Source organism: Tympanuchus pallidicinctus, unplaced genomic scaffold, assembly GCF_026119805.1.
Source record: "Tympanuchus pallidicinctus isolate F22 unplaced genomic scaffold, pur_lepc_1.0 scaffold11, whole genome shotgun sequence".
Lineage (NCBI taxonomy): Eukaryota > Metazoa > Chordata > Aves > Galliformes > Phasianidae > Tympanuchus > Tympanuchus pallidicinctus.
Genome location: NW_026294627.1, coordinates 21910361 through 21930051, shown reverse-complemented (window position 1 = coordinate 21930051; position 19691 = coordinate 21910361). Strand labels below are relative to the sequence as shown.

Sequence of the window (19691 nt, the reverse complement as noted above, 5' to 3'; positions counted from 1 at the left end):
AAAATGCAATTAAGGGAAAAAAAAAAAAAAGAATGTTTTTATATGTCTTTTCTTTCTCCTTTATTTGCAGCCAAACAAGTTATTGAGCTTGGAGGTTCCCAGCAGACTACTTTTACAGACTTGGTAACACAACTAGGACTAGCATCTTCTCTAAGACCGGAAGGCCAATACACTCTTCTGGTACCACAGAATCGTGCTTTCTCAGGTTAGTAGCCTTCAAAGATTATTATCTGAACATTGAAATAAGCAGGAAGGATTTATGATATTCTGGCAGTCTTCCAAATAATTGCCAGTACTTGTTCTACATCCCAAAGAAAGACAGTAATTAAGAATTAGAGATACTTTAGCCTTCCAGAATGAACGCCATACGTAAAGACAAAATAAATGTAACCATTAGGCTGCACAGCATTTTCAGTGGTAGCATTTGTTAATGGAAATATTATCTCTAAGACACAAAACATGCATAGATATATAATAGGAAAGCAATGATATTAATGAACTTGCACATTACTCTCAACTTGTGCATTTCTTACATTAGATTAGTTATTTATACTCATGAAATTTATAAAAGGAGGTTGGTATTTTATAGTCCATTAAAACACAGAGAAACTGATAGAAAAGTGCTTTAAAACATGTCTACATATTTGCAGGAATGACCACATGAGCATCCTATCTCTTCCTTCAGAGAAATCTGGGAAGGATTTCAGGTGCACATTCAGAAAGCAAAATTTGGGATAAGTTCACTCAGCTGGCACACAAAATCATCAGCCATTTTGTTTACAGTAGTTAATAGTAACTATGTCAAAATGTTATTTCTAAATTTAAGAAAGGATAATTTAAAGAAAATGTTTAAGAATTCTTTTCTATTTACACATACCTTTCCAAGTCTTATATTATAAGCATTTCAAGTAAAGATTCAGTATTTCCATGGTGATGATGCAGATATCCACAGTCAAACTTGCTTGGATGGAAGTTCACTACTTAAATAATTTATTACTTAATTGGTATTGTAGATGACACTTTACAGATGGATCAACGGCTTCTTAAAACAATCCTGCAGAATCACATTATAAAAGTGAAAATTGGGCTCAATGAACTGTACAACGGACAAGAGCTGGAGACAATTGGCGGGAAGCTGCTAAGAGTCTTCGTGTATCGCACAGTAAGTGAATGGGACTTTCTAGCAATATGCATCCTGACTACGAAAAGGAAAACGTATGAAAGAAAAAAAAAAAAAAAAAAGCTGAATGAAAATGACAATATCTACAATTACCACTATGAAGAAATAAAAAAATCAAGCTTTCAAACTAGGAAAAAAAATGAGAATTCAGTCTTCGTGGGAATTTTGTATAAACGACTCTTTTGGAAAAATGAAACAAAATTCAGGATCTGGCATTCAGTTATAAATTTATAAAACTAATTTTTATAACTAAGTAACAAAATCCTCAAAGGAAACAAAAAAAAATTAAGTTTGGAAACATTTCTACTCTGCTAACTTACTCCAGATTTCGTTACTTTTGCTTTCTCAGATTTCCTGGCAAGACAATACAGTATGATATTTGAAAATCCAGATGAAAACTAATTTTAATCTTAGCAGCCAGTCGGGAAATATACAAACATTGTATTTATGAAATATGTTTAAATGTTTTAATTTAATATATAAATGCTCTATGAGTAGGTACCTCTGACACTATCATTTTTCTATTAATCAGGCTGTATGTGTTGAAAATTCATGCATGGTCAGAGGAAGTAAAGAAGGAAGGAATGGCTTTATTCACGTCTTCAGACAAATCATCAAGCCAGCAGAAAAATCTTTGCATGAAATGCTGAGAAATGATAAGCGTTTTAGGTGAGTAGCATCTTGACAGCGCTGAGGTTTGGGTACAGAATGTAGCACAGCTGGACTGAGAAATGATTGTGAACCATGGGTTACTGAATATGTGGGGTGAGAAGAGGGCAGGAAAGAGGTAATGAACTCCGTAAAAACAGTTATTTACTGCAAAATAGGCAAGAGAGGAGCAAGAGGGTAAAATGACACATTGAGAGCTATAAATGTAGCAGAGTGTGAAGGTTTAGTTACCCAGTGACTATTATTCCATGTTGGTGCAGAATGATTAGAGACTCATACATCACCAGTCTATATTTCCTGTCCCCTGTCTTCAGATATCCTGATCCTCCAGAGAGGAACTGCCTTCAGAGAGCAATTCTAATCCTCCCTTCATGTCTTTGATCTGCAGATTTTTTTATTCCCTCAGTTCTGCTCCGATCCATACTGACAATATTTTTACTTTTCACAGCCTTTTTTTTTTCTTTTTCTTCTCAGTCTGCTACTCTTAAGACAGCCTTTTTATTCTCTTTTTTTTTTTTTTTTTTGGTCCACCACTGTCTTTATTCCTGGGAAATAGTGGGATTGTTTGAAAATTGATGGTCTCTCAGAAGAAATGAAGGAAATAAGTGCCCAGACCTAAGTATAGTTATAACGTATTTGTGGTTTGTTTGTTTGTTTTAAACAGTGTTTTCCTCAGCCTGGTGAAAGCTGCAGATTTAGATGATGTTCTGTCACGGCCTGGAGCATGGACTCTGTTTGTTCCAACTAATGATGCCTTCAAAGGTTTGACCGATGATGATAAGGCTGTATTGATAAGTAAGTAACAGAAGAAAACTACAAGTATAAGCAATTATGGAAAAATTAATGGGAAAAATGGATAGTGTATTTCTTAGATGTCTGATTTCCTAAATGTCTGATAAAGCAGATAATCTTTTGCATAAACAAGCCACGGGACTTCTCTAAATTAATTCTTTCTTCAGTGATGGAGAAAATATCTTTTAGGGAAAAAACATTCAACATTAACTAAAAATTATCCTCATTTGTTGACATATTATCTTTTTACTTTATTTGAGGGAATATGAATTTGGCTTGCTGTACTAGTGTGGGAATAGCAGTTGCCCTGAATTCAACATCCAGAAGAGCAGCCACATTTTCTGCTCCTGTACTTTTCAAATCAAGGTTCAAAGACTTGAAAAAAAATCCCATGAATCCTTAATAACATCTGAGAGTCCAGCTTAGAGCACTGATAAGTAACTGCCCTAGTATAACCCAGCTCTGTGCAGCCATTAACTCACTAATGAGGCATTGTAAATTTTAATTTCCTCTTAGTAATTTAAAATTATGACTCTGGTATAAATTACCTTCTGGTGTAGTGTGTGTTTAGTAACAATAAACTAACAGATAACCTAAATGAATGTCATTAAAGAGCCATAAAATCAAAAGAAGCTTGTCTCAGTGCTGTGAACTTAACCAACTAGATGAACACTATGGTTCTATTTTTAAGACTGGGTATGCTTGCAAAAGAAACAAAAGAAATGGAGGCCTATTTTGTCACAGCTAACTACTTCATGTTGCAGCCCAGACCTACATTCTTTTGAATCATTTTGACAATCCAGAAAACCATGTGTCCATTCTGCTTTTCAAGGACTTTTATGTACTGATTTTCCTACCATTGTGATGTAGTTTATACTTAATATCATTTGCAGTTAAAATTTTAGTTTTACCCTTTTGTTTTTACAGCTTAAAGTCTATTTTTTAGAGTCAGATTGATTTCTGGAACTACATCTTGTCTTTTTTTAAAGATACAATGTTACTTTTTATGTAAAATTTAAACTTTAAAATAAATTTTCTTTAAAGGAATATAAAAATATTTATCTGTAAGAAAGATACGGAACAAAGATTATTTTTATTCAATGACCATTGTGTCAAAGAGCAAAAGAAATCTAGTGAAACAAACTTTCAAATGGCCACGCTTAGGCTTTGTATACAATTTTATTCTATCTATTGAAGATTCAGTCACATAAATTTGGCACTGATTTTAGAAGATAGAAAAGAAGCATTTAATTGAACTTCAGCAGTAAAGTGAATTGCAGTGGTATCAGCAATCAGCAAAAGCAGAGAAAGGGAAATGCTCACTGAAAAAGAAACTAGGAAAAGTTATAATCTCACAGTTTCAATGAAGCTGAAACTTTTAGGAAGAATAATCAATATTAGACAATATTCCATGTAATACTATGTTTTAAATCTGTCCTGCTTGGTCCTGTGGATATTCCTACAGCTCATCCTTTGTTTCCATAGATGTGGAGCTCCAGAGGGCTGTCATGATACTACCTTGGACTCCAGAATCCATTTCCTTTGTTAGTCTTGGAAATGTTGGCTTTTTTCTTTTCTTCCCAAATAGAAATGAAACCTATGAAATAAGGAAATCACTCCCAGAATGGGGTTGTTTTTCTCAACTTCTCTCCCTCTCACAGTATGTAAGACCAGCAAAGGATCATACTCCACATGACATTCTTCTAGTCTGCCTGCAACTTTGTCCTGCCCAAGATAGAAAATGTGTGTATAGTGAGCTATGAGTTATCCCCATTCATCCCGGAAGGGTGTTGCTTAAGAGAATATTTACATTTATTTCACTGCCAACACTGTCAGCTATAGTTCCCTTTAATTGCAAGGATGTTAAAGTAGCAGTTTATCTAGTATCTTGACGATACTTGATACTTTAGACTGCTTAGTGTTTCTGAATTTAATGTTTTTGTGGAGCATAATTAGAAAATCTCTTACTTGTATTTCTTATTTTTCAATTTAAATAGGAGACAAAAATGCTCTCAGGAACATTCTCCTTTACCACCTGACACAAGGAGTTTTCATTGGAAGTGGCTTTGAGCCTGGTGTGACAAACATCCTTAAAACTATCCAAGGAGGAAAACTGTACTTGAAAACAGTTAAGTCATGAAAAAGAACTCTTTCTAATACAATCTTGTAATGGAGATTTGACATTCAATGTCTATATTTTGATATTTTGTGTGATATTTCTCAGAATGTAGCATTAAGGGTTTCATTTTTTAATATCATTGATAACTTCCGTTCTTTACCAGGTGAATGATACTCTTCTGGTTAATGAACTGAAGTCAAGAGAACCTGATCTCATGGCCACCAATGGTGTAATTCATGTTATTGATAAACTCCTATATCCAGCAGGTGAGTATTAGTTCATGGAATTTACATGCATTTCTGAATTTGTATCTTATGTGCAGTAACTGTAAAAAGTTACTTCCTTTAAAAAGACAATTTCTATGTGGAATACAAAACAAAAAGTGTACATCACTGTTTATTCTATGTGTTGTCTGAAACCATGGCAACTCTTTGAACTGTTATGAAAGTCTAGTATATGGAAGATAAGATGTCTTGTGTTATCCCTCTCTCAATACAGAAGAATGTGTATGTACACATACATGCTTTTATGAATTAATGAAAATCCTTACATATCCTTACTACTCCAAATGGAAATAAAACATGTGCACATGTGTCCTCTTACATGCCTATTTCTTCTTTTCAGATCTGCCTGTTGGAAATGATCAGTTGCTCACAATCCTGAAGAAGCTGATCAAGTATATTCAAATCAAGGTATTCTTATAATAATGTCTGTCCCCGTTGTCCTTTTGGCAGGATCTGCAAAATCACTTGCATTATCACTCAGAAATGGTTCTTTGGCTTTGCTTCTTCAGAATGCAACACGTAATAGTTGCTCCCAGTCTCCCAAGTGTAATCTTGAATGATACATTGCATGCAACAGTTAGAAGTTATGTTTTTCATCACCAAGTAATTGCAGAATATTTGCACATAGGCAACTCCAGTGTGAACTGGCCCAAATCTACTGTTTGCTTCAGGTACACTTTATCACTACATCAGCATAGGTAAATTCCAAGTCCTTAAGGCAACCTGTCTTTGAGAGAAATATCAAGCAGGTAACTCGTTCAACTCATTAACCTCAAAGCCTATGGAGAAAAATAGAGATCTGTCTTATTCTCTTGAGGCTATGTTCACTTTCAGTCATGAATGAGAGGACATAGTCAAATAGAGTAGCCTGACTGATCAGTTAACCAGCAATTTCTGTGTACAATCTTTAGAAAATGGATATGCAAGTGCTCTTTTAAACTTACTTTTCTGTATTTACAGTTTGTTCGTGACAGTACCTTCAAAGAGATTCCACTGACGTTTTACAGTAAGTTAATTTTAAATATTAACAGATGGGTTTGATATTGCTTTTTAATGTTATCAGTTTCAATCTGAATTGTAGATTTTTTTTTTTTTTTTTTTTCAATCAATAAGTAAGCAATTTCTGGCAAGATAAGGTTGGCCAATGAAGCCCAGGAAAAGAAAGACTCAAATGGTTTTGGCTATTGCATGTATTTGTATACACTTTTATCCCTTTCAGGATGACAGGGAAGAATCCCTAAACTAAGCTGCTCAGACTGCTTGGAGCAGACAAGACACATATGGAAAAGATTTTTTTTTTCCACTTTCTAGCTGAAGTTCAGTGCTTGTTGCACAGAAGTCGTACGGCTTCAGAGGCTCTGAAAGATGTCGCATTGACCAACTCTACATTTGATATGCTTTCATTTTCACAAATGCTTCCAGTGAGACAGTGGACCTTTTCCACCTGTTTTCCATACATGCAAATATGAGTCTTTATAGAACCAGCTGCTTCAAACATTTCCTCTATGAGGAATAAATATGAAAAAGGAAACTTTCTTGCTCTCTCATAGACTTTCTAAGGGTTTGCTTTTACTATCTGCACAGAAAGCATTATAAAACCATAAAATCACAGAATATCTGAAGTTGGAAGGTACCCACACAGGAGCATTGAGTCCTGGTCTATACGCAGCACCACCTGAAATTCAAATCTTGTGTCTGAGAGCGTTGTCCAAATGCTTCCTGATCTTTGTCAGGCTTGGTGCTGTGCCCGCAGCCCTGGGCAGGCTGTTCCATGCCCTCCGCTCTGTTGCTATCACACAGAACAGAGCTCAGCGCTGCTCCTCTGCTCCCTGTGAGGAGCTGCAGCTGCTGTCAGGCCTCCTCTCAGCTCCTCTGCTCTGGGCTAAGCAAATCAGGAAGCTCAGCTGTTCCTCATACACATCAGTTTGTATCAGAATGTGAAGTTAGGCAGATTAAATTTCTGCAGGACTGCCCACATTTCTCAGTAGAAATGGAGAACATCACATGAGAATTTGTAACTCTAGGATGAATATACTGAATTTTAAAGGCTCTTGGAACAACAACAACAAAAATGGAATATGTATTTCACAGCCATTGATAGTAGCACAAGAAGCCATGTCTATGAGCTGGAGCAAGGAATTTCAATGTCGAGCATTAAGAAAGTTGTATAACTGTTGATTTAGTTCAACATGGCTGTGACCTCTAAAGTGAAGGTTTGTAGAAATGGCTGTGAGTCAGATCTATCAGCAATGTTTTATAAACACATGTCTGTTTTAGTTGTAGAGGGGCAAACTGATACCTATGAGTATCACACTATTTTTTGTGAAATGCAAGAATAGTTCTCAGTGTTAGAGGGTCTCCTCTGTTTACTACTTGAGCTCTTTAAGAAAAAAAATGGGCAAAATTCAAAGAATTCAAAGTTAAGGTATGCTGGGGAATAGTATAAATTCTTATGAAGAGGATTGTATGAGATAGTATTATTATTTATCTTATGTTATTTCAAGACCGGTGGGTTTTATGAGACACAAACAAAAGAAAACAGCACATTAGAAGACTGTCTACAGTATATACCACCATTTAGTAAATAGAACTGAGATCCATACTCTGAGGCATTTCAAGTTAGTTTACCTACTGTTAATATGTGTAACGTTATTCACATCTTTATGACCAGATGTGAATTATGACCATCAAGAATTATTAAGAATGGAATGTGTTTTATATTCCATTTTCTATACTTTCAGAAATTAACATAATTGAAAGCAACGTGCAGCCTATCATCAGAAAGGAAGGTAAACAGGGCCTTCCAATATATATATCTGTATATGTTCAAATATGTATATATACAGAATATATATTGTATTTATTTAACTGAATGTATTTTGTACTTAACAGCTCCAGGTCGTTCAGTACTTTGCTGGAAAAGCAAAGATACAAATATTGTGATTAGAACTGGCTGAAATGTTTTGTATGAAAAGATTTCCCACAGTTATTCTCCCCAGATGGACTTTTTTTTTCCCATGGGCATTTTAAAAACACATTGTTTAATACAACATTTTTTTAAAAGCGTGCCTTTTAAACGCCTTAATGTTACTCTACTTTATATAAGTATTACTATACTTAAAGTATAAAGAAAATTGGATTCTGCAATTGAAACATTTTTCATGTTTTTGTATTGAAGTAGTTATTTTAAAAGCTTTGTTACACATTGAAGTGCAACCAACTAGCCAGATTTCAGATTTCAATCAGTTCTAAATACCAATATCTGTCAAATGCCTGGAAAAGACAGCCAAACTGTTTGTCTCAAATCAAAAGCATGTTTTAAAGAATAGATAAGTGGTGTGACTGTAGAGAACAAAAAGTGGAGCCATAACTATTAGAAACACTTGTAATTCATAGCATAAATAAAACATCCCTTAGTTTCACTAAACTGGTGACCATGCTTATTTGCTCCAGTTTCCTTCTGAAATGTAAACGCTCAAAAGGAATCTGGTGGAGCTCAACTGAGAACAAAGGCATTCAGAATACCTTGCAGAATGCTCATGCAAACTGATTGGCCATTGTTTCTGTGAAGGCTCCCATCCACCAGAAGTGATGAGTTTTTTTTTGTTCTGTGTTTTGTCCCACCTAGCATTAGATACTTTCTTATATATTTATATATGTATATGCTAACGCTTGTTTCCTAGTCTCTGTTATGAAATCAGAGCTACAGAGCAAAAGAAACATGAAATTGATTCCATATATTGTAATTTGACCAAAATATTTTAGAGATCTTCATAAGATGAAGGTGAATTACCTTCTGGAGGTACCTGCTCTTCTATATTAAATCCGAAAGTGGAGCAGATAGTTTTGGTAATTTAGTATAGTTTGAAAGATGAGGAAAAAAATAAGGAAAAAAATGAAATGTCCGAGCACTTCTCTGCAAATGTACAACTAAGTGCTATTCGCCAAAGAGGCATAAAATATTTTCACATGTTAATGAGCATTGAACTGTCACTCCTTACCACTGCCAGTACAGTATTCCTGTTTTGGGATACTATCCAAAGAATGATCTCTGGCCAACAGAATCTGCCTAATGATGACTCAGATGTAGTCCCAGGAGAGTAGGTTCAAGCCCTTTTTAGCTTGCTTGCAATAACAGCAATGAGTAGGAGCTCCCATCAGAACCACATATGCCTACAATTGTCTGTGTAAAAAGTTGCACGTTATATTTTGCAACATAATGTCTGTATGTTCCAGCAGAAAATCATGGCAGGGAGATTTCATTAAAACAAACAACAAAAAAATCAGTCATTTTACAGCTTGCTGTTTGCCACTTCCAATCTTAGTGATTTCTGGAGGTGGTGTGAGTCATTGTCTCTACATAAGGAAGTTTAAAAGAGATCTCAGGAGTTAAATCTGTTGAAACCCAGTCCTAACAAATTAATCCCAGCATCCTGTCATGCAGAGGCACATTTTAGCAATGTGGTCTCCAGGGATTTCACAAGATAAGAGTTTACCAAATTATTTGCTTTGGCCATTGATATCAAGATGACATCTCCCATGAATCTCAGAGGATGGTAGCTGGTCTTGCTGACAAATACCTTTGCAGCCTCTCTGGTTGAGCTCTGAATTTTACCTTAATTTTTCTTTACACTGTATGACACAGCTGAGGTCTGGCTAGCTTTAAAAAACATAAGCACAACAAAAAAGGAATTAGCCATTCGTAAATAAAGAAATAATAAATAAACAATCTGAATTAATTTAAAGACCCAGTTTCCTTTTGGGTATCTGTAGAGTTAGTAGGAAATAACACGATGAACATTTTTCTCTTCAGTCATTTCCAAGTTTTCAATACTTTACATGGTGATGATTATCAAAGCAATAGCTGTAAGATTTTAGCAATGTGTCAGAGTAGGTATTTTACCAATATGTATGCTTTCCTTCTTCTGCTGACAGTCTTTTTGCCCAAGTCTTGTCAGATATTAAAAATGCCCAATGCACAGAAGTAAGAAATATTTCTAAGCAGAAAATGTGCAGTAAGGTCTAAATTTGAGGTAGTATGGAAGGAAGTGCAGGATTGTGCAGCCACAGCTGCAGATGCCTACTCAGATTTTAAAAAGACTCTTTTATGGTCATCTGGCTTATTTTGGGTAGGAATGGTAATGATAACTTAATCTCAGCCCTGGGGAATACCGTGCATATTTTTATGGCTATTCATAACATGCTGTTTTTTCCTTATGTCACAGACCCATCTATTACACAGCTCACTAAAATAATTGAAGGAGAACCTGAGTTCAAAATAGTCAGGGAGGGAGAGACAATAACTAAAGTGATTCATGGAGGTTGGTATGCTTTCAGCAACTCAATTTGTATTAGATGAAATTTGAAACATTATCTGTTCCCCATCAGTTTTTGTTTGGATGAAAATTATTCATGTTGGACAACTGACCAGTTTTTAAGGAGAATTACTGTATTGGATTGTATCATTTCATTCTCACTTCTCACGCATTTCAGAAGTATTTTGTCTTTTTATCTGTCTAGCTGTAACTCTTACAGCCAAGATAGTGTTAGAAATGCTCTCTCTGCATGCTGACATGATACCTGCTTAAGTTAGGAACTGTTTAGGATGTAATTCTTGTATAGAAGGACAGTTTTGTCAGACAAAGAAATCGACTGTTTTTTTTCCTGCTTTGCTAGGGACTTTGAGGATTTCATATCTAGGAGTGTGTCAAAGAAAATAGCATGTGGCCATTCTACATCTGGGGGAAACTTAGTTTCTGGTCTACTGTGAGCAATCTGACTTAAAAAAAAAAAAAAAAAAAAAAAAAAAAAAAATTCGATTGTAATTCCTAGTGTGCTTCATTAAGTTTCAGTTTCTCAAAAGCAGCACTTCAAACACTGCTCATCAATTTACTAATATCTTCACTTTAAAAATCCTCGTAGAACCAATTATTAAAACGTACACCAAAATCATTGATGGGCGACCTGTGGAAGTGACAGAGAAAAAAGTAACAGAAGAAAGAATTATTCAAGGTAACTCATGCTGAGCTGTTCAGTGAAGTTCTCTATTACATACTGAAATAACACTGCTTATGTCCTGTACTAATGCCTAAATTGCATTTCCTGGAGAGGAAATGTTATTCCTGCTATTTGTCACTGTGTATGCTCAATTTTTTTCTGTGTCTGCTACATATACATATACAGAAAGAGTTACAACATCTTGCGTGCAAAAACACAGAAACTCATCTTTTCTCATTTTTCTTGGATTCTAACTACTGTTTCAGAATGAGACTGTTATTCTGAATTATTTTTAGTCTATCTTATTTTAGGATTAATTTTTGGGGTATTCATATATATGAATTTTCGAGTTATTTTTATATCTCCAGCTAGTCTTCATTTTGTCAATACTAGACCTTGCTTGCTTTTGCATTTCATCTCAGGATTTCTTGACACTTATTTCAGAAATAATGACTATAATAATCCTTTGTTTCTGTGTGAGGGGAGTCTATATTTTTCTACTACCTACAAGGCAGACAGTTGTTTAGTGCTAATGTAGAATAGAACTGATGAGCATCTTTTCCTTGATCTTTTTCAACTGTAAATTTCAATCTTTCCTTTACAAATTTCAGTTACATTTGATCTACAGTGCAGATTTTATGTTTTGGAATTCTAGAATCTATACAGAAATTGAAATGAGTGGAGTGAGGCATAGTGTATAGTATAAATTAGTATGTAGTATAGTATAACTATAGTATAAATTATTTGCTAACATATTTGATCCCCTTGGATAGATTCAGTTTTAACACCATAGCAAAAATACTGTCTGCATGAAAAGCTGCAAGGGAAAGACAGTGTAAAAGGAGCGTATTGATTTAGCAGAAGGTATTCAGATTGAGTTTATGTATGACAATTTAAGATGTCATTCAAGCAGGAGAGAAAGAGGAAATAGGAGAAGATATTCTAATGCAACTACTTACATATAATGGAATTAAACAAAAATAAAAATGAAAAAAAAAAGATATTTTTTAATATGCCTATTTCTCAAGAGAGAATATTTCTGGAAAAGAAAATCATATTTTCTTGTTCCATTACAACAGTGGTCTCAGACCATTTTTCACTGAGGAAATACCGACCTTATACAGCAGTGTGATTAAAATTGTGCCTTTCTTCCAGAATGTGAGCAGATGTTTACTATGCTAAATTTGTTGAACTATTTGTCTGAATAGCTGTAAACTGTAGTTGTAACTCTCTTTCATTTCAGTTTGGAACACAGTGAAGGATAAAACCACCATAGAAGCAGATTAAAACACATTAAAGATAGAAACAGAGTGGGGTTTAAATAAGAAAAACAAACAAACAAACAAAAACAAATTAAAAAAAAAAAAACAAGCTTTAATATTTATTAAAAATCTTCAACGATAGTTCTGTTACACATTACAATTAAAGTCCCTGTTTTATACATCTTTGTTTCAGGTCCAGAAATAAAATATACCAGAATTACTGCAGGTGGTTCAGACAATGAAGAAAATTTGAAGAGATTGCTTGAGGAAGGTTAGTATCCTTATCTTCTTTAAAAGAAGTAAATAAATAGAACACAGAAAACCAGCATGATATTAGTTAAGTAATAACTGAATGTGTATTTTGTTTTCTTCAAATGTGCTGATAGAACAAAATCAGAGATTAAGCCTCGGAAACTAAGAAATGTCCAAATCTGATCTCCTATAATATATAGTAAGCTATCCTTGTCATGAAAAACGGTGTTTCCAGTGTTTTGCATGGAGCTTAATATCATCACAGATGACATTTGTACTTCAACAGAATTCTGTAACATGATACATTTGATTATGTGCTGTTGTATGATTGTCATGTATTTTCTGTCAATCAATTTTTTGCCATAACCTGTATCCTGTCAGAGGTTACCAAGGTGACCAAATTTATTGAAGGTGATGGTCATTTACTTGAAGATGAAGAAATCAAAAGACTTCTGCAGGGAGGTAATTCGGTGTATTACAACTAACCTTTTTGCAACAGGTTATGACAACTGAAACCTCTCTCAGATACGTTCAGCTCCACATTTTTTAAAGACTGACCTAATGGAAGTGAAATTTTAATACAAGAAAAAAAAAGAAAAAGTGTAATGCTGTGTGATGTAGTGCCAGATATCTGACAAAGTGCCAAATTTTGATTAAACTATTTTGATATGTTATCAATCACAAAAATATTTTTTCTTTGTTTTCTCAGTCTTTAAAAAGATGTCTAATAAAAACCGAGGAGAGCAATGAAGATTTATTCCACTAGCTGTGAACTCTTTTGATCAGCAGATTTAAATATGTGGAAAATGGTTATGAAATCCAAAGTATTGTAATAGGCCAAATGTATCTTCCTCATCAGTTATCTAGAAATGAATGTTCATTGCCCTCATGTAAATAATCAAAGGCATGTTGATCATCCCTCTTTCAGTGCTTACAGGTGATGGATATGGAGGCATTAACTTTAATTCTTTTCAAATATAGCATTCCAAGGAATGGTTTTCTTTCCTTCTTGCTCTTCTGATTCTAACAGTCTTGGCAGTATATAACCAGTAGCTGTAGAAAACTGATGAAAGAACTTGTGCTTACGAAATTAATTCTTATCTATTCAATTGGGAATGTTCTCTGCTTAATATATAGACTAAAATAACAATCTATAATAGCAATGGAGAATAAAACAGAGAATTCAAGTATTGTGTTTTTAGTGAAGGTGAGACGTTCAACAATGTTCACAAATATTTCTCCTAGCACAAATTAGCTGAATCCAATTAATTTTATGTTCACTTTATAATAATTTAGTAACTTGTATACCACTGAATTAGCTGACAGTTCAGCTATGTGTTCACAGAAGTAAATCTAGTAGCCCTTTGCAAGCACCATTCTGTGTACCTGAATTAAACATCAGGTAAAAATTTAGTGATGGCTGAAAGACAGTAATTTTCCATCAAACAAAACCATGCTAGCTGATAATGCAACTAGTCCTATAGACAAACCAAGATATGATCATGAATACTGATTACTATATTAATCTTTGGTCTTTTAAAGAGCCAAATCTTAGTTTAACTGCTCTAGCCAGGATTAGTCAACCGTCATTGGAGAGAGAGATGAAATTCCTGAGGATATTTCCATTGTACCCTATCCTAAGCATTCCAACTATGAGTTATTCTCTGCAGATGCCTATTTCAGTGGTGACTATTTAAGTGAAAATTGAAAATGAGAAAAAGTATATCAAACTATGTTCTATTGGTCCCAAACAGTCTATGAAGAGCGTGTATAAATTTATCCCAGAAACGTGCAAAATCTTCCACTACAGAGGTATACAACTAAATACACAGAATCTGTATATCTTACAGGGACCCATAGATGTGAAAAGTGACAAATAATTTACCTGGAGTAAATTTAGTAAAGACAATACTGTCTCTTGAATTCTTGCTATTTTTCCTTGCTATTATATGTTAGATTGCATAAGCATCCTGCTTGGCAGAATGAACCATACAGGCAGATTTCAAGCTGTTGTTTAATCTGATTTTTTTCTATCTTTTCCATGATTTACCGTCCAGTCAGCTGCCCTTAGCTACCATGACAATATCTTACCATACATTCAGCCAAAAAAAAGTGGATGCACACAATAGTTTCTGGCTGTTGGTGATAATAGCAGTAATACTTTATGACTTTCTTGTCTACATCAAATTTATTGTTTTACTGAAAATTTCTAAAGTACTTAAATCTGAATCCAGACAAAAGTAGATGCATTCCCTCTAAATTAAAAGATGGGCTTTAATTCAACTTGTATGATGTACAGTACTGCTAATTATAATTGGCAGTCTGTGCTGGAACATCCTAAAAGCCAAGATTGTGATGAATGATTTCCAGCTCTAGAGAGGGAATCACCTGTATCAGGGCCAAGAATATCAGCAGGACTTTACAGCATGATTACTGTGGCCTGCATATACCTACTCCCAAAATGGCATTCTTTCCACTGAAGTTTTCTGTCCTATCCCAGATTTAACTTTTTTTTAATGCTTATCATAGCTGGAACTGAGTACACCAAGGTTACTAAAGTAATTGAGGGAGAACCACAGATTATCGAGAGAGAAATCAAGAAAGTCCATTTGGAAGGTTAGTTTGTCTAAAAATCCAATATCACTAAGGCCTCCTATGTCTGAAGTAATCATTCTAGGTGCAGAATTATAGTATTTATTTATTCATAAAAATTACTTAGGTCTGAAGTCAGTATTTTAGCTGAAAGAGATTTTATGTTTGTTTTGGAAAAATAATTCTTTAACATTACAGAGAAAAATGTTGAGGCTTATCTTGTGTCTGAAAGTAACCAAAAGATTTGGCAGGCATAGTAGACAAGAGGAAATATCTAAACCACAAAGCATAGGTAAAACATTTGAAGGAACATGCACCTTTCTCTAAGCAGCACATCCAGAAGAAGACCACGTGAGTTGTTTTTAACACGAGATATTTCATGTCAATGTTAATATGATCTGTTGGGTTCTCAACTTAGTAAAAGAGTGGGGTGGAAGGACTGCAACCTCTGGGTATGAGTGTAAATATCAATTTTATCCTATTGCTAAGTGAGGGAAGTTCATCATTTTTAAAAAGCTGAATGGAATTGGAGTCCAACCTGAGGAGCCAACTAATGGCTTCAGCCTGGGTATATGCCAAGAATTAATTCTTCAAGTCTAACAATCTTTTTTTTTTTTTTTTTTTTTTTTTTAATTAAAAAGTACTTTGCTTTGTGTTTCTTTTGGATTAGTATGAAGGTACTTTTCTAAATCTAATTCTCATGATGCAGAGTAAGAATGTATTTGAACTACAAACTCATAGACATAATACGGTTTTATACTTCTTACAAATTTGAAGTTTACACTAAATGCTGAAGGTACACCAGTTATTTGTTATGTTCAATGTTGAGAAGTACAAGGCATGCAGGGAAATCAACTATTGCCTGAAAAGTATGACTTTTGACCATGGGACCTTACCTGAAAACATACTACTTCACGCAGGCCACGTTCATTTTCACGTTCTCATTTTCAGGATGTTGAAGAACTTGGTACAAATGCACACCAGTTAGCCTCAGCTAAAAGAGGCAAAACCTGTATCTCAGGGCAACACATTTACAAACCTTGTACCTCAAGATGAAAAGAGAACAGCTGGTTAAACGAAGAAACAAGTACTTCATGTAAAGAAGGAAAATTGCTACAGTCGTATTCCTGTGACAGTGATAGAAGCATGCTGTCTTAAGTTTCTGAAATGTCTTTCCATCTGTTGAGAAGACACCTGGTTTTAAAAAATATTTCATGAGAAAAAGGGAAAACTCTCCATAGAATTGAATCAGTCTTTGGGAAAATAGATGTATCTGTTAGTGAGAATGGTACCTCGTTGGGCTTTGTTCCACCATACCCTTTAAAGTAGAAGTCTCTGAGAACATCAGCTGACCCGTAAATATGAAGTGATGCTGTGGGCTCTTGGTGAAGCTACACATCACACATCTGAGTGCAACTGGACATGTGAACAACATTTTGCAACAGCTGCATTTCAACCGTATCATTTATACATAATTCCTAAAGAAATGTCTTGCAGTGCTCTGCAAGCAGACCTGAACTTCCTCTGCCAAAAGTTGAGATCAAGTTCTGGGCAGTACACTAATATGAATTCACACCTCGCTGTCGGCATCAGATAGCTTTTGCCTGAGTAAAATGTCCTGGCCAATGTCCATGTCATGCAAATGTCCACACAAGATCAGTGTGAATAATGGATCAGTTCGTAGCGCTAAAATTTAAAAATCTATTTGAAATATTGATAGAATTCTATGCATGAATACAAATGGTGGAAATGTGTAAACTCTATTTATTATTAGCGTTCATCTTTCAGGTGATTGAGTCAATCTAACAAAATCCTTAATTCGTTAAAAACATTTAGAGCAGATGTTACAAGTTTACAATGGGTTTCCAACATTTATAATGAATTATCCCTCTTACAAATAACTTCTGACTGAAACATTTCTATTTTCTAGAAGCACCTGTACGGAAAGTACAAGCAAACAAGAGGACACAAGGTAAAAGCAAAACATATGTTAAAAACTTTTAGCATATTTCAAGTATTTTCCCCTGCTATGTTTAAGGTGAAACAGGATGGAACTTAAAAAAACAGAGTTCTAAAGGAAAGAGTTGCATTTCTGCTTAAAAAAAAAAAAAAAGAAAAAGAAAAATTAGCAAAATTTGGTAAATGACTTACGCATGCTTTATATACATATGTTTTTCTATCTGAAAGAACTTCTATGATGTGCTTTGGTCAGGTATTGTTTTGTAATAGAATAAAGTTGTCAAAGTTTAGAGTCTAGCACTATGAAAAGGACAGTTGTGTTTTAACCCAGAAGGCAGCTCAGCATGCAGCTGTTAATTCACTCCTACCTCCCTGTGAGGTGGGGGAGATAATCAGGGGAAAAAAAAAAAAAAAAATGTACAGCTGAGAGAAAAACTATTTACTAAAACATAAAAGGAAGAGAAATAATAGAAATAATGATAATTACTTATATAGATTTAGAAAAGAAGTGGTGCTCAACACAATTTCTTGCCACCCGCCAACTGATGCCCAACCAGTCTCTAAGCAGTGGCTGTGCACCCTCTGGCGAGTTCCTCACAGTTTTATACGTGTTTGTTTTTTTTTGCATTACATCATATAGTATGAAATGTCCCTTTGGCCAGCTCCAGATCAGCTGTCCCAGTTCTGTCCCCTCCCAGTTCCTTGTGTTTCCCAGACTTCTTGGTGTCAGGTCACTAAGAGAAACTGAAATCTGAATCTTCCTTGTCTCAGCAACAACTAAAATCTAGGTGTGTTATCAACAGTTTTTCTCCTAAAGCCAAAGTATTATACCAGACACTATGAAGAAAATAACTGTCCCAGCTGAAACCAAGACAGTGACACTGTGGCATTCCCCACTGTGGGATTTGTAACACAGGGATTCCACATTATCTGGGTTGATTGAGAAACTGAGACAACTATAATTCCCTAGCTGCCAGCATAGCAGGGAAAGATTGAGTGTCAAGCTTCATTTTTTCCTCTTTTCATCAGTAAACACAGTAACGTATACATATGCAGTAACATATTACATATAATTACATTATATTTTCTTTTTCTTTTTTTCTCTAGGGGGATCAGCAAGAAGGAGGACAAGACTAGCTTATTCTTAAAAGCTTTTCAAGATAGAATCCACAGAATTACAAATAAACAGTGTGGTCTTTGAGAGAAAAAAGTTTTTTTTTTAAAAAAAAAAGAAAAGAAAAAAGAACATTAGAAAAAAATGTGTTTTGTATAACAATGTAAACTGAACCATGAATCCACAAAAAGATGTGAAAATGCAGATGCTTACTGACAGCATAATGCTCACTAGGGGTATTCCATTGGAGGTGCTATAAATGCTCTTAACAGTAGGCTTTATGCAAGGAGGAATCCTGGAACTGCTGAAGACACAAGAAGAACTTCCTCCAACTTCTGTAGAGCCAGGATTCCCTCTTAAATCGGTTAGTAAATGTTTGCAGGATTGGATTCAAAAACAGCAGGGAACAATACAGAATGTATATTTTTTAATTATTTTTATTTCCACTAAATAAGAAATATAAATGAAATCAGATCATTTCTAGAGAAAAAATCACCTCAGGTGACTTTTAGAATGAGTATTGTAAGGAAATATGAGTGTTACGTAGCACTTTTGGTTCAGTAGAATTGTATGTCCTTTATAAGTCAGATTTTGTCATGTTTTTAATGTCATAGTGAAATGGATAACATTACCTTTTCTAAACAAAGAAATAAGCCTTATATTCAGTGTATCTCTTTTTGTTCTGCATTGCGTATCCAAATGTCATATGGTAAATGTGGCTAATGGAAGCTCTTAGTAAGGGGGGGGAAATAGTGTTATGATCTTCCTAAAATGTATTTGAGACCAGATTGAACTTTATTTATGTGAAAAATAATTCTTGCTGAAGGTATGATGTACCAACACACATACTGAGATTCTAAAGTGTTTTCCCAGTTTTCCCTAAATATGTCTTTTGGTGTTAAAGTGGATAAATAAACTGCATGCAAACAATTAACTCTGCATGGAAAATGGTGTCACAAAGACGAGATTAGGTCTAAAAGTTTTTTATATCAAATCATGCTTTGCTAATGTCTGGTATTAATGTGGACTTGTCTGTAAATTATATCATTTCCATAACTAATTTTGTACTCATAAAAATTGTTTACTTTGTTAATGAAAGCTGGAAAACAATTACTCATGGACTAAGAAAAAACATGCCTTCAAAGTGCCTTAATTCTGCAAACCAAAGTTTAAGAGGAAACATCTGATGTGCTTTTATATTTCTGTCTTGAAAGAAATACTCAATAAAGAATTTGGCTAAATTTCGTTGTATTTATAATTTTTTTTTAATGATAAAGCAAACTGTATATATTCATAAGCTATCAGTGTAGTTGTAGATAAAAACATGCCTTCACAGAAACAAGCAGATGCTTTACTTCCTCATTTAGCACAAATTAATGCCCTTTAACTGCATGACTCTCCTTAGACAGAATTAACTTCTCCCTTAATTCCATAATCATGTACCACGAGCATTACTCCCTTAATTTCTTTT

The 19691-nt window shown here is 34.5% G+C and overlaps 1 protein-coding gene across 8 annotated transcripts in view; it reads left to right on the top strand.

The window, feature by feature from the left end:
- The window catches only part of POSTN (periostin), a 32240-nt gene extending 12779 nt beyond the window's left edge, over window positions 1-19461 (top strand). Inside the window, exons 9-24 of one of the 8 annotated variants that reach the window (XM_052671341.1) lie at window positions 71-205; window positions 1014-1162; window positions 1713-1849; window positions 2514-2644; window positions 4639-4769; window positions 4924-5026; window positions 5385-5452; window positions 6005-6050; window positions 7786-7833; window positions 10270-10365; window positions 10967-11056; window positions 12497-12574; window positions 12937-13017; window positions 15085-15171; window positions 17078-17119; window positions 18214-19461. In XM_052671341.1, coding sequence (XP_052527301.1) covers window positions 71-205; window positions 1014-1162; window positions 1713-1849; window positions 2514-2644; window positions 4639-4769; window positions 4924-5026; window positions 5385-5452; window positions 6005-6050; window positions 7786-7833; window positions 10270-10365; window positions 10967-11056; window positions 12497-12574; window positions 12937-13017; window positions 15085-15171; window positions 17078-17119; window positions 18214-18254 — 1463 coding nt within the window. In that variant the 3' untranslated portion in view covers window positions 18255-19461. The remainder of the gene's footprint in view (window positions 1-70; window positions 206-1013; window positions 1163-1712; window positions 1850-2513; window positions 2645-4638; window positions 4770-4923; window positions 5027-5384; window positions 5453-6004; window positions 6051-7785; window positions 7834-10269; window positions 10366-10966; window positions 11057-12496; window positions 12575-12936; window positions 13018-15084; window positions 15172-17077; window positions 17120-18213) is intronic. The other 7 variants (XM_052671342.1, XM_052671344.1, XM_052671346.1 and 4 more) reach the window with 7 other exon arrangements.
- Window positions 19462-19691: the final 230 nt, after the last annotated feature.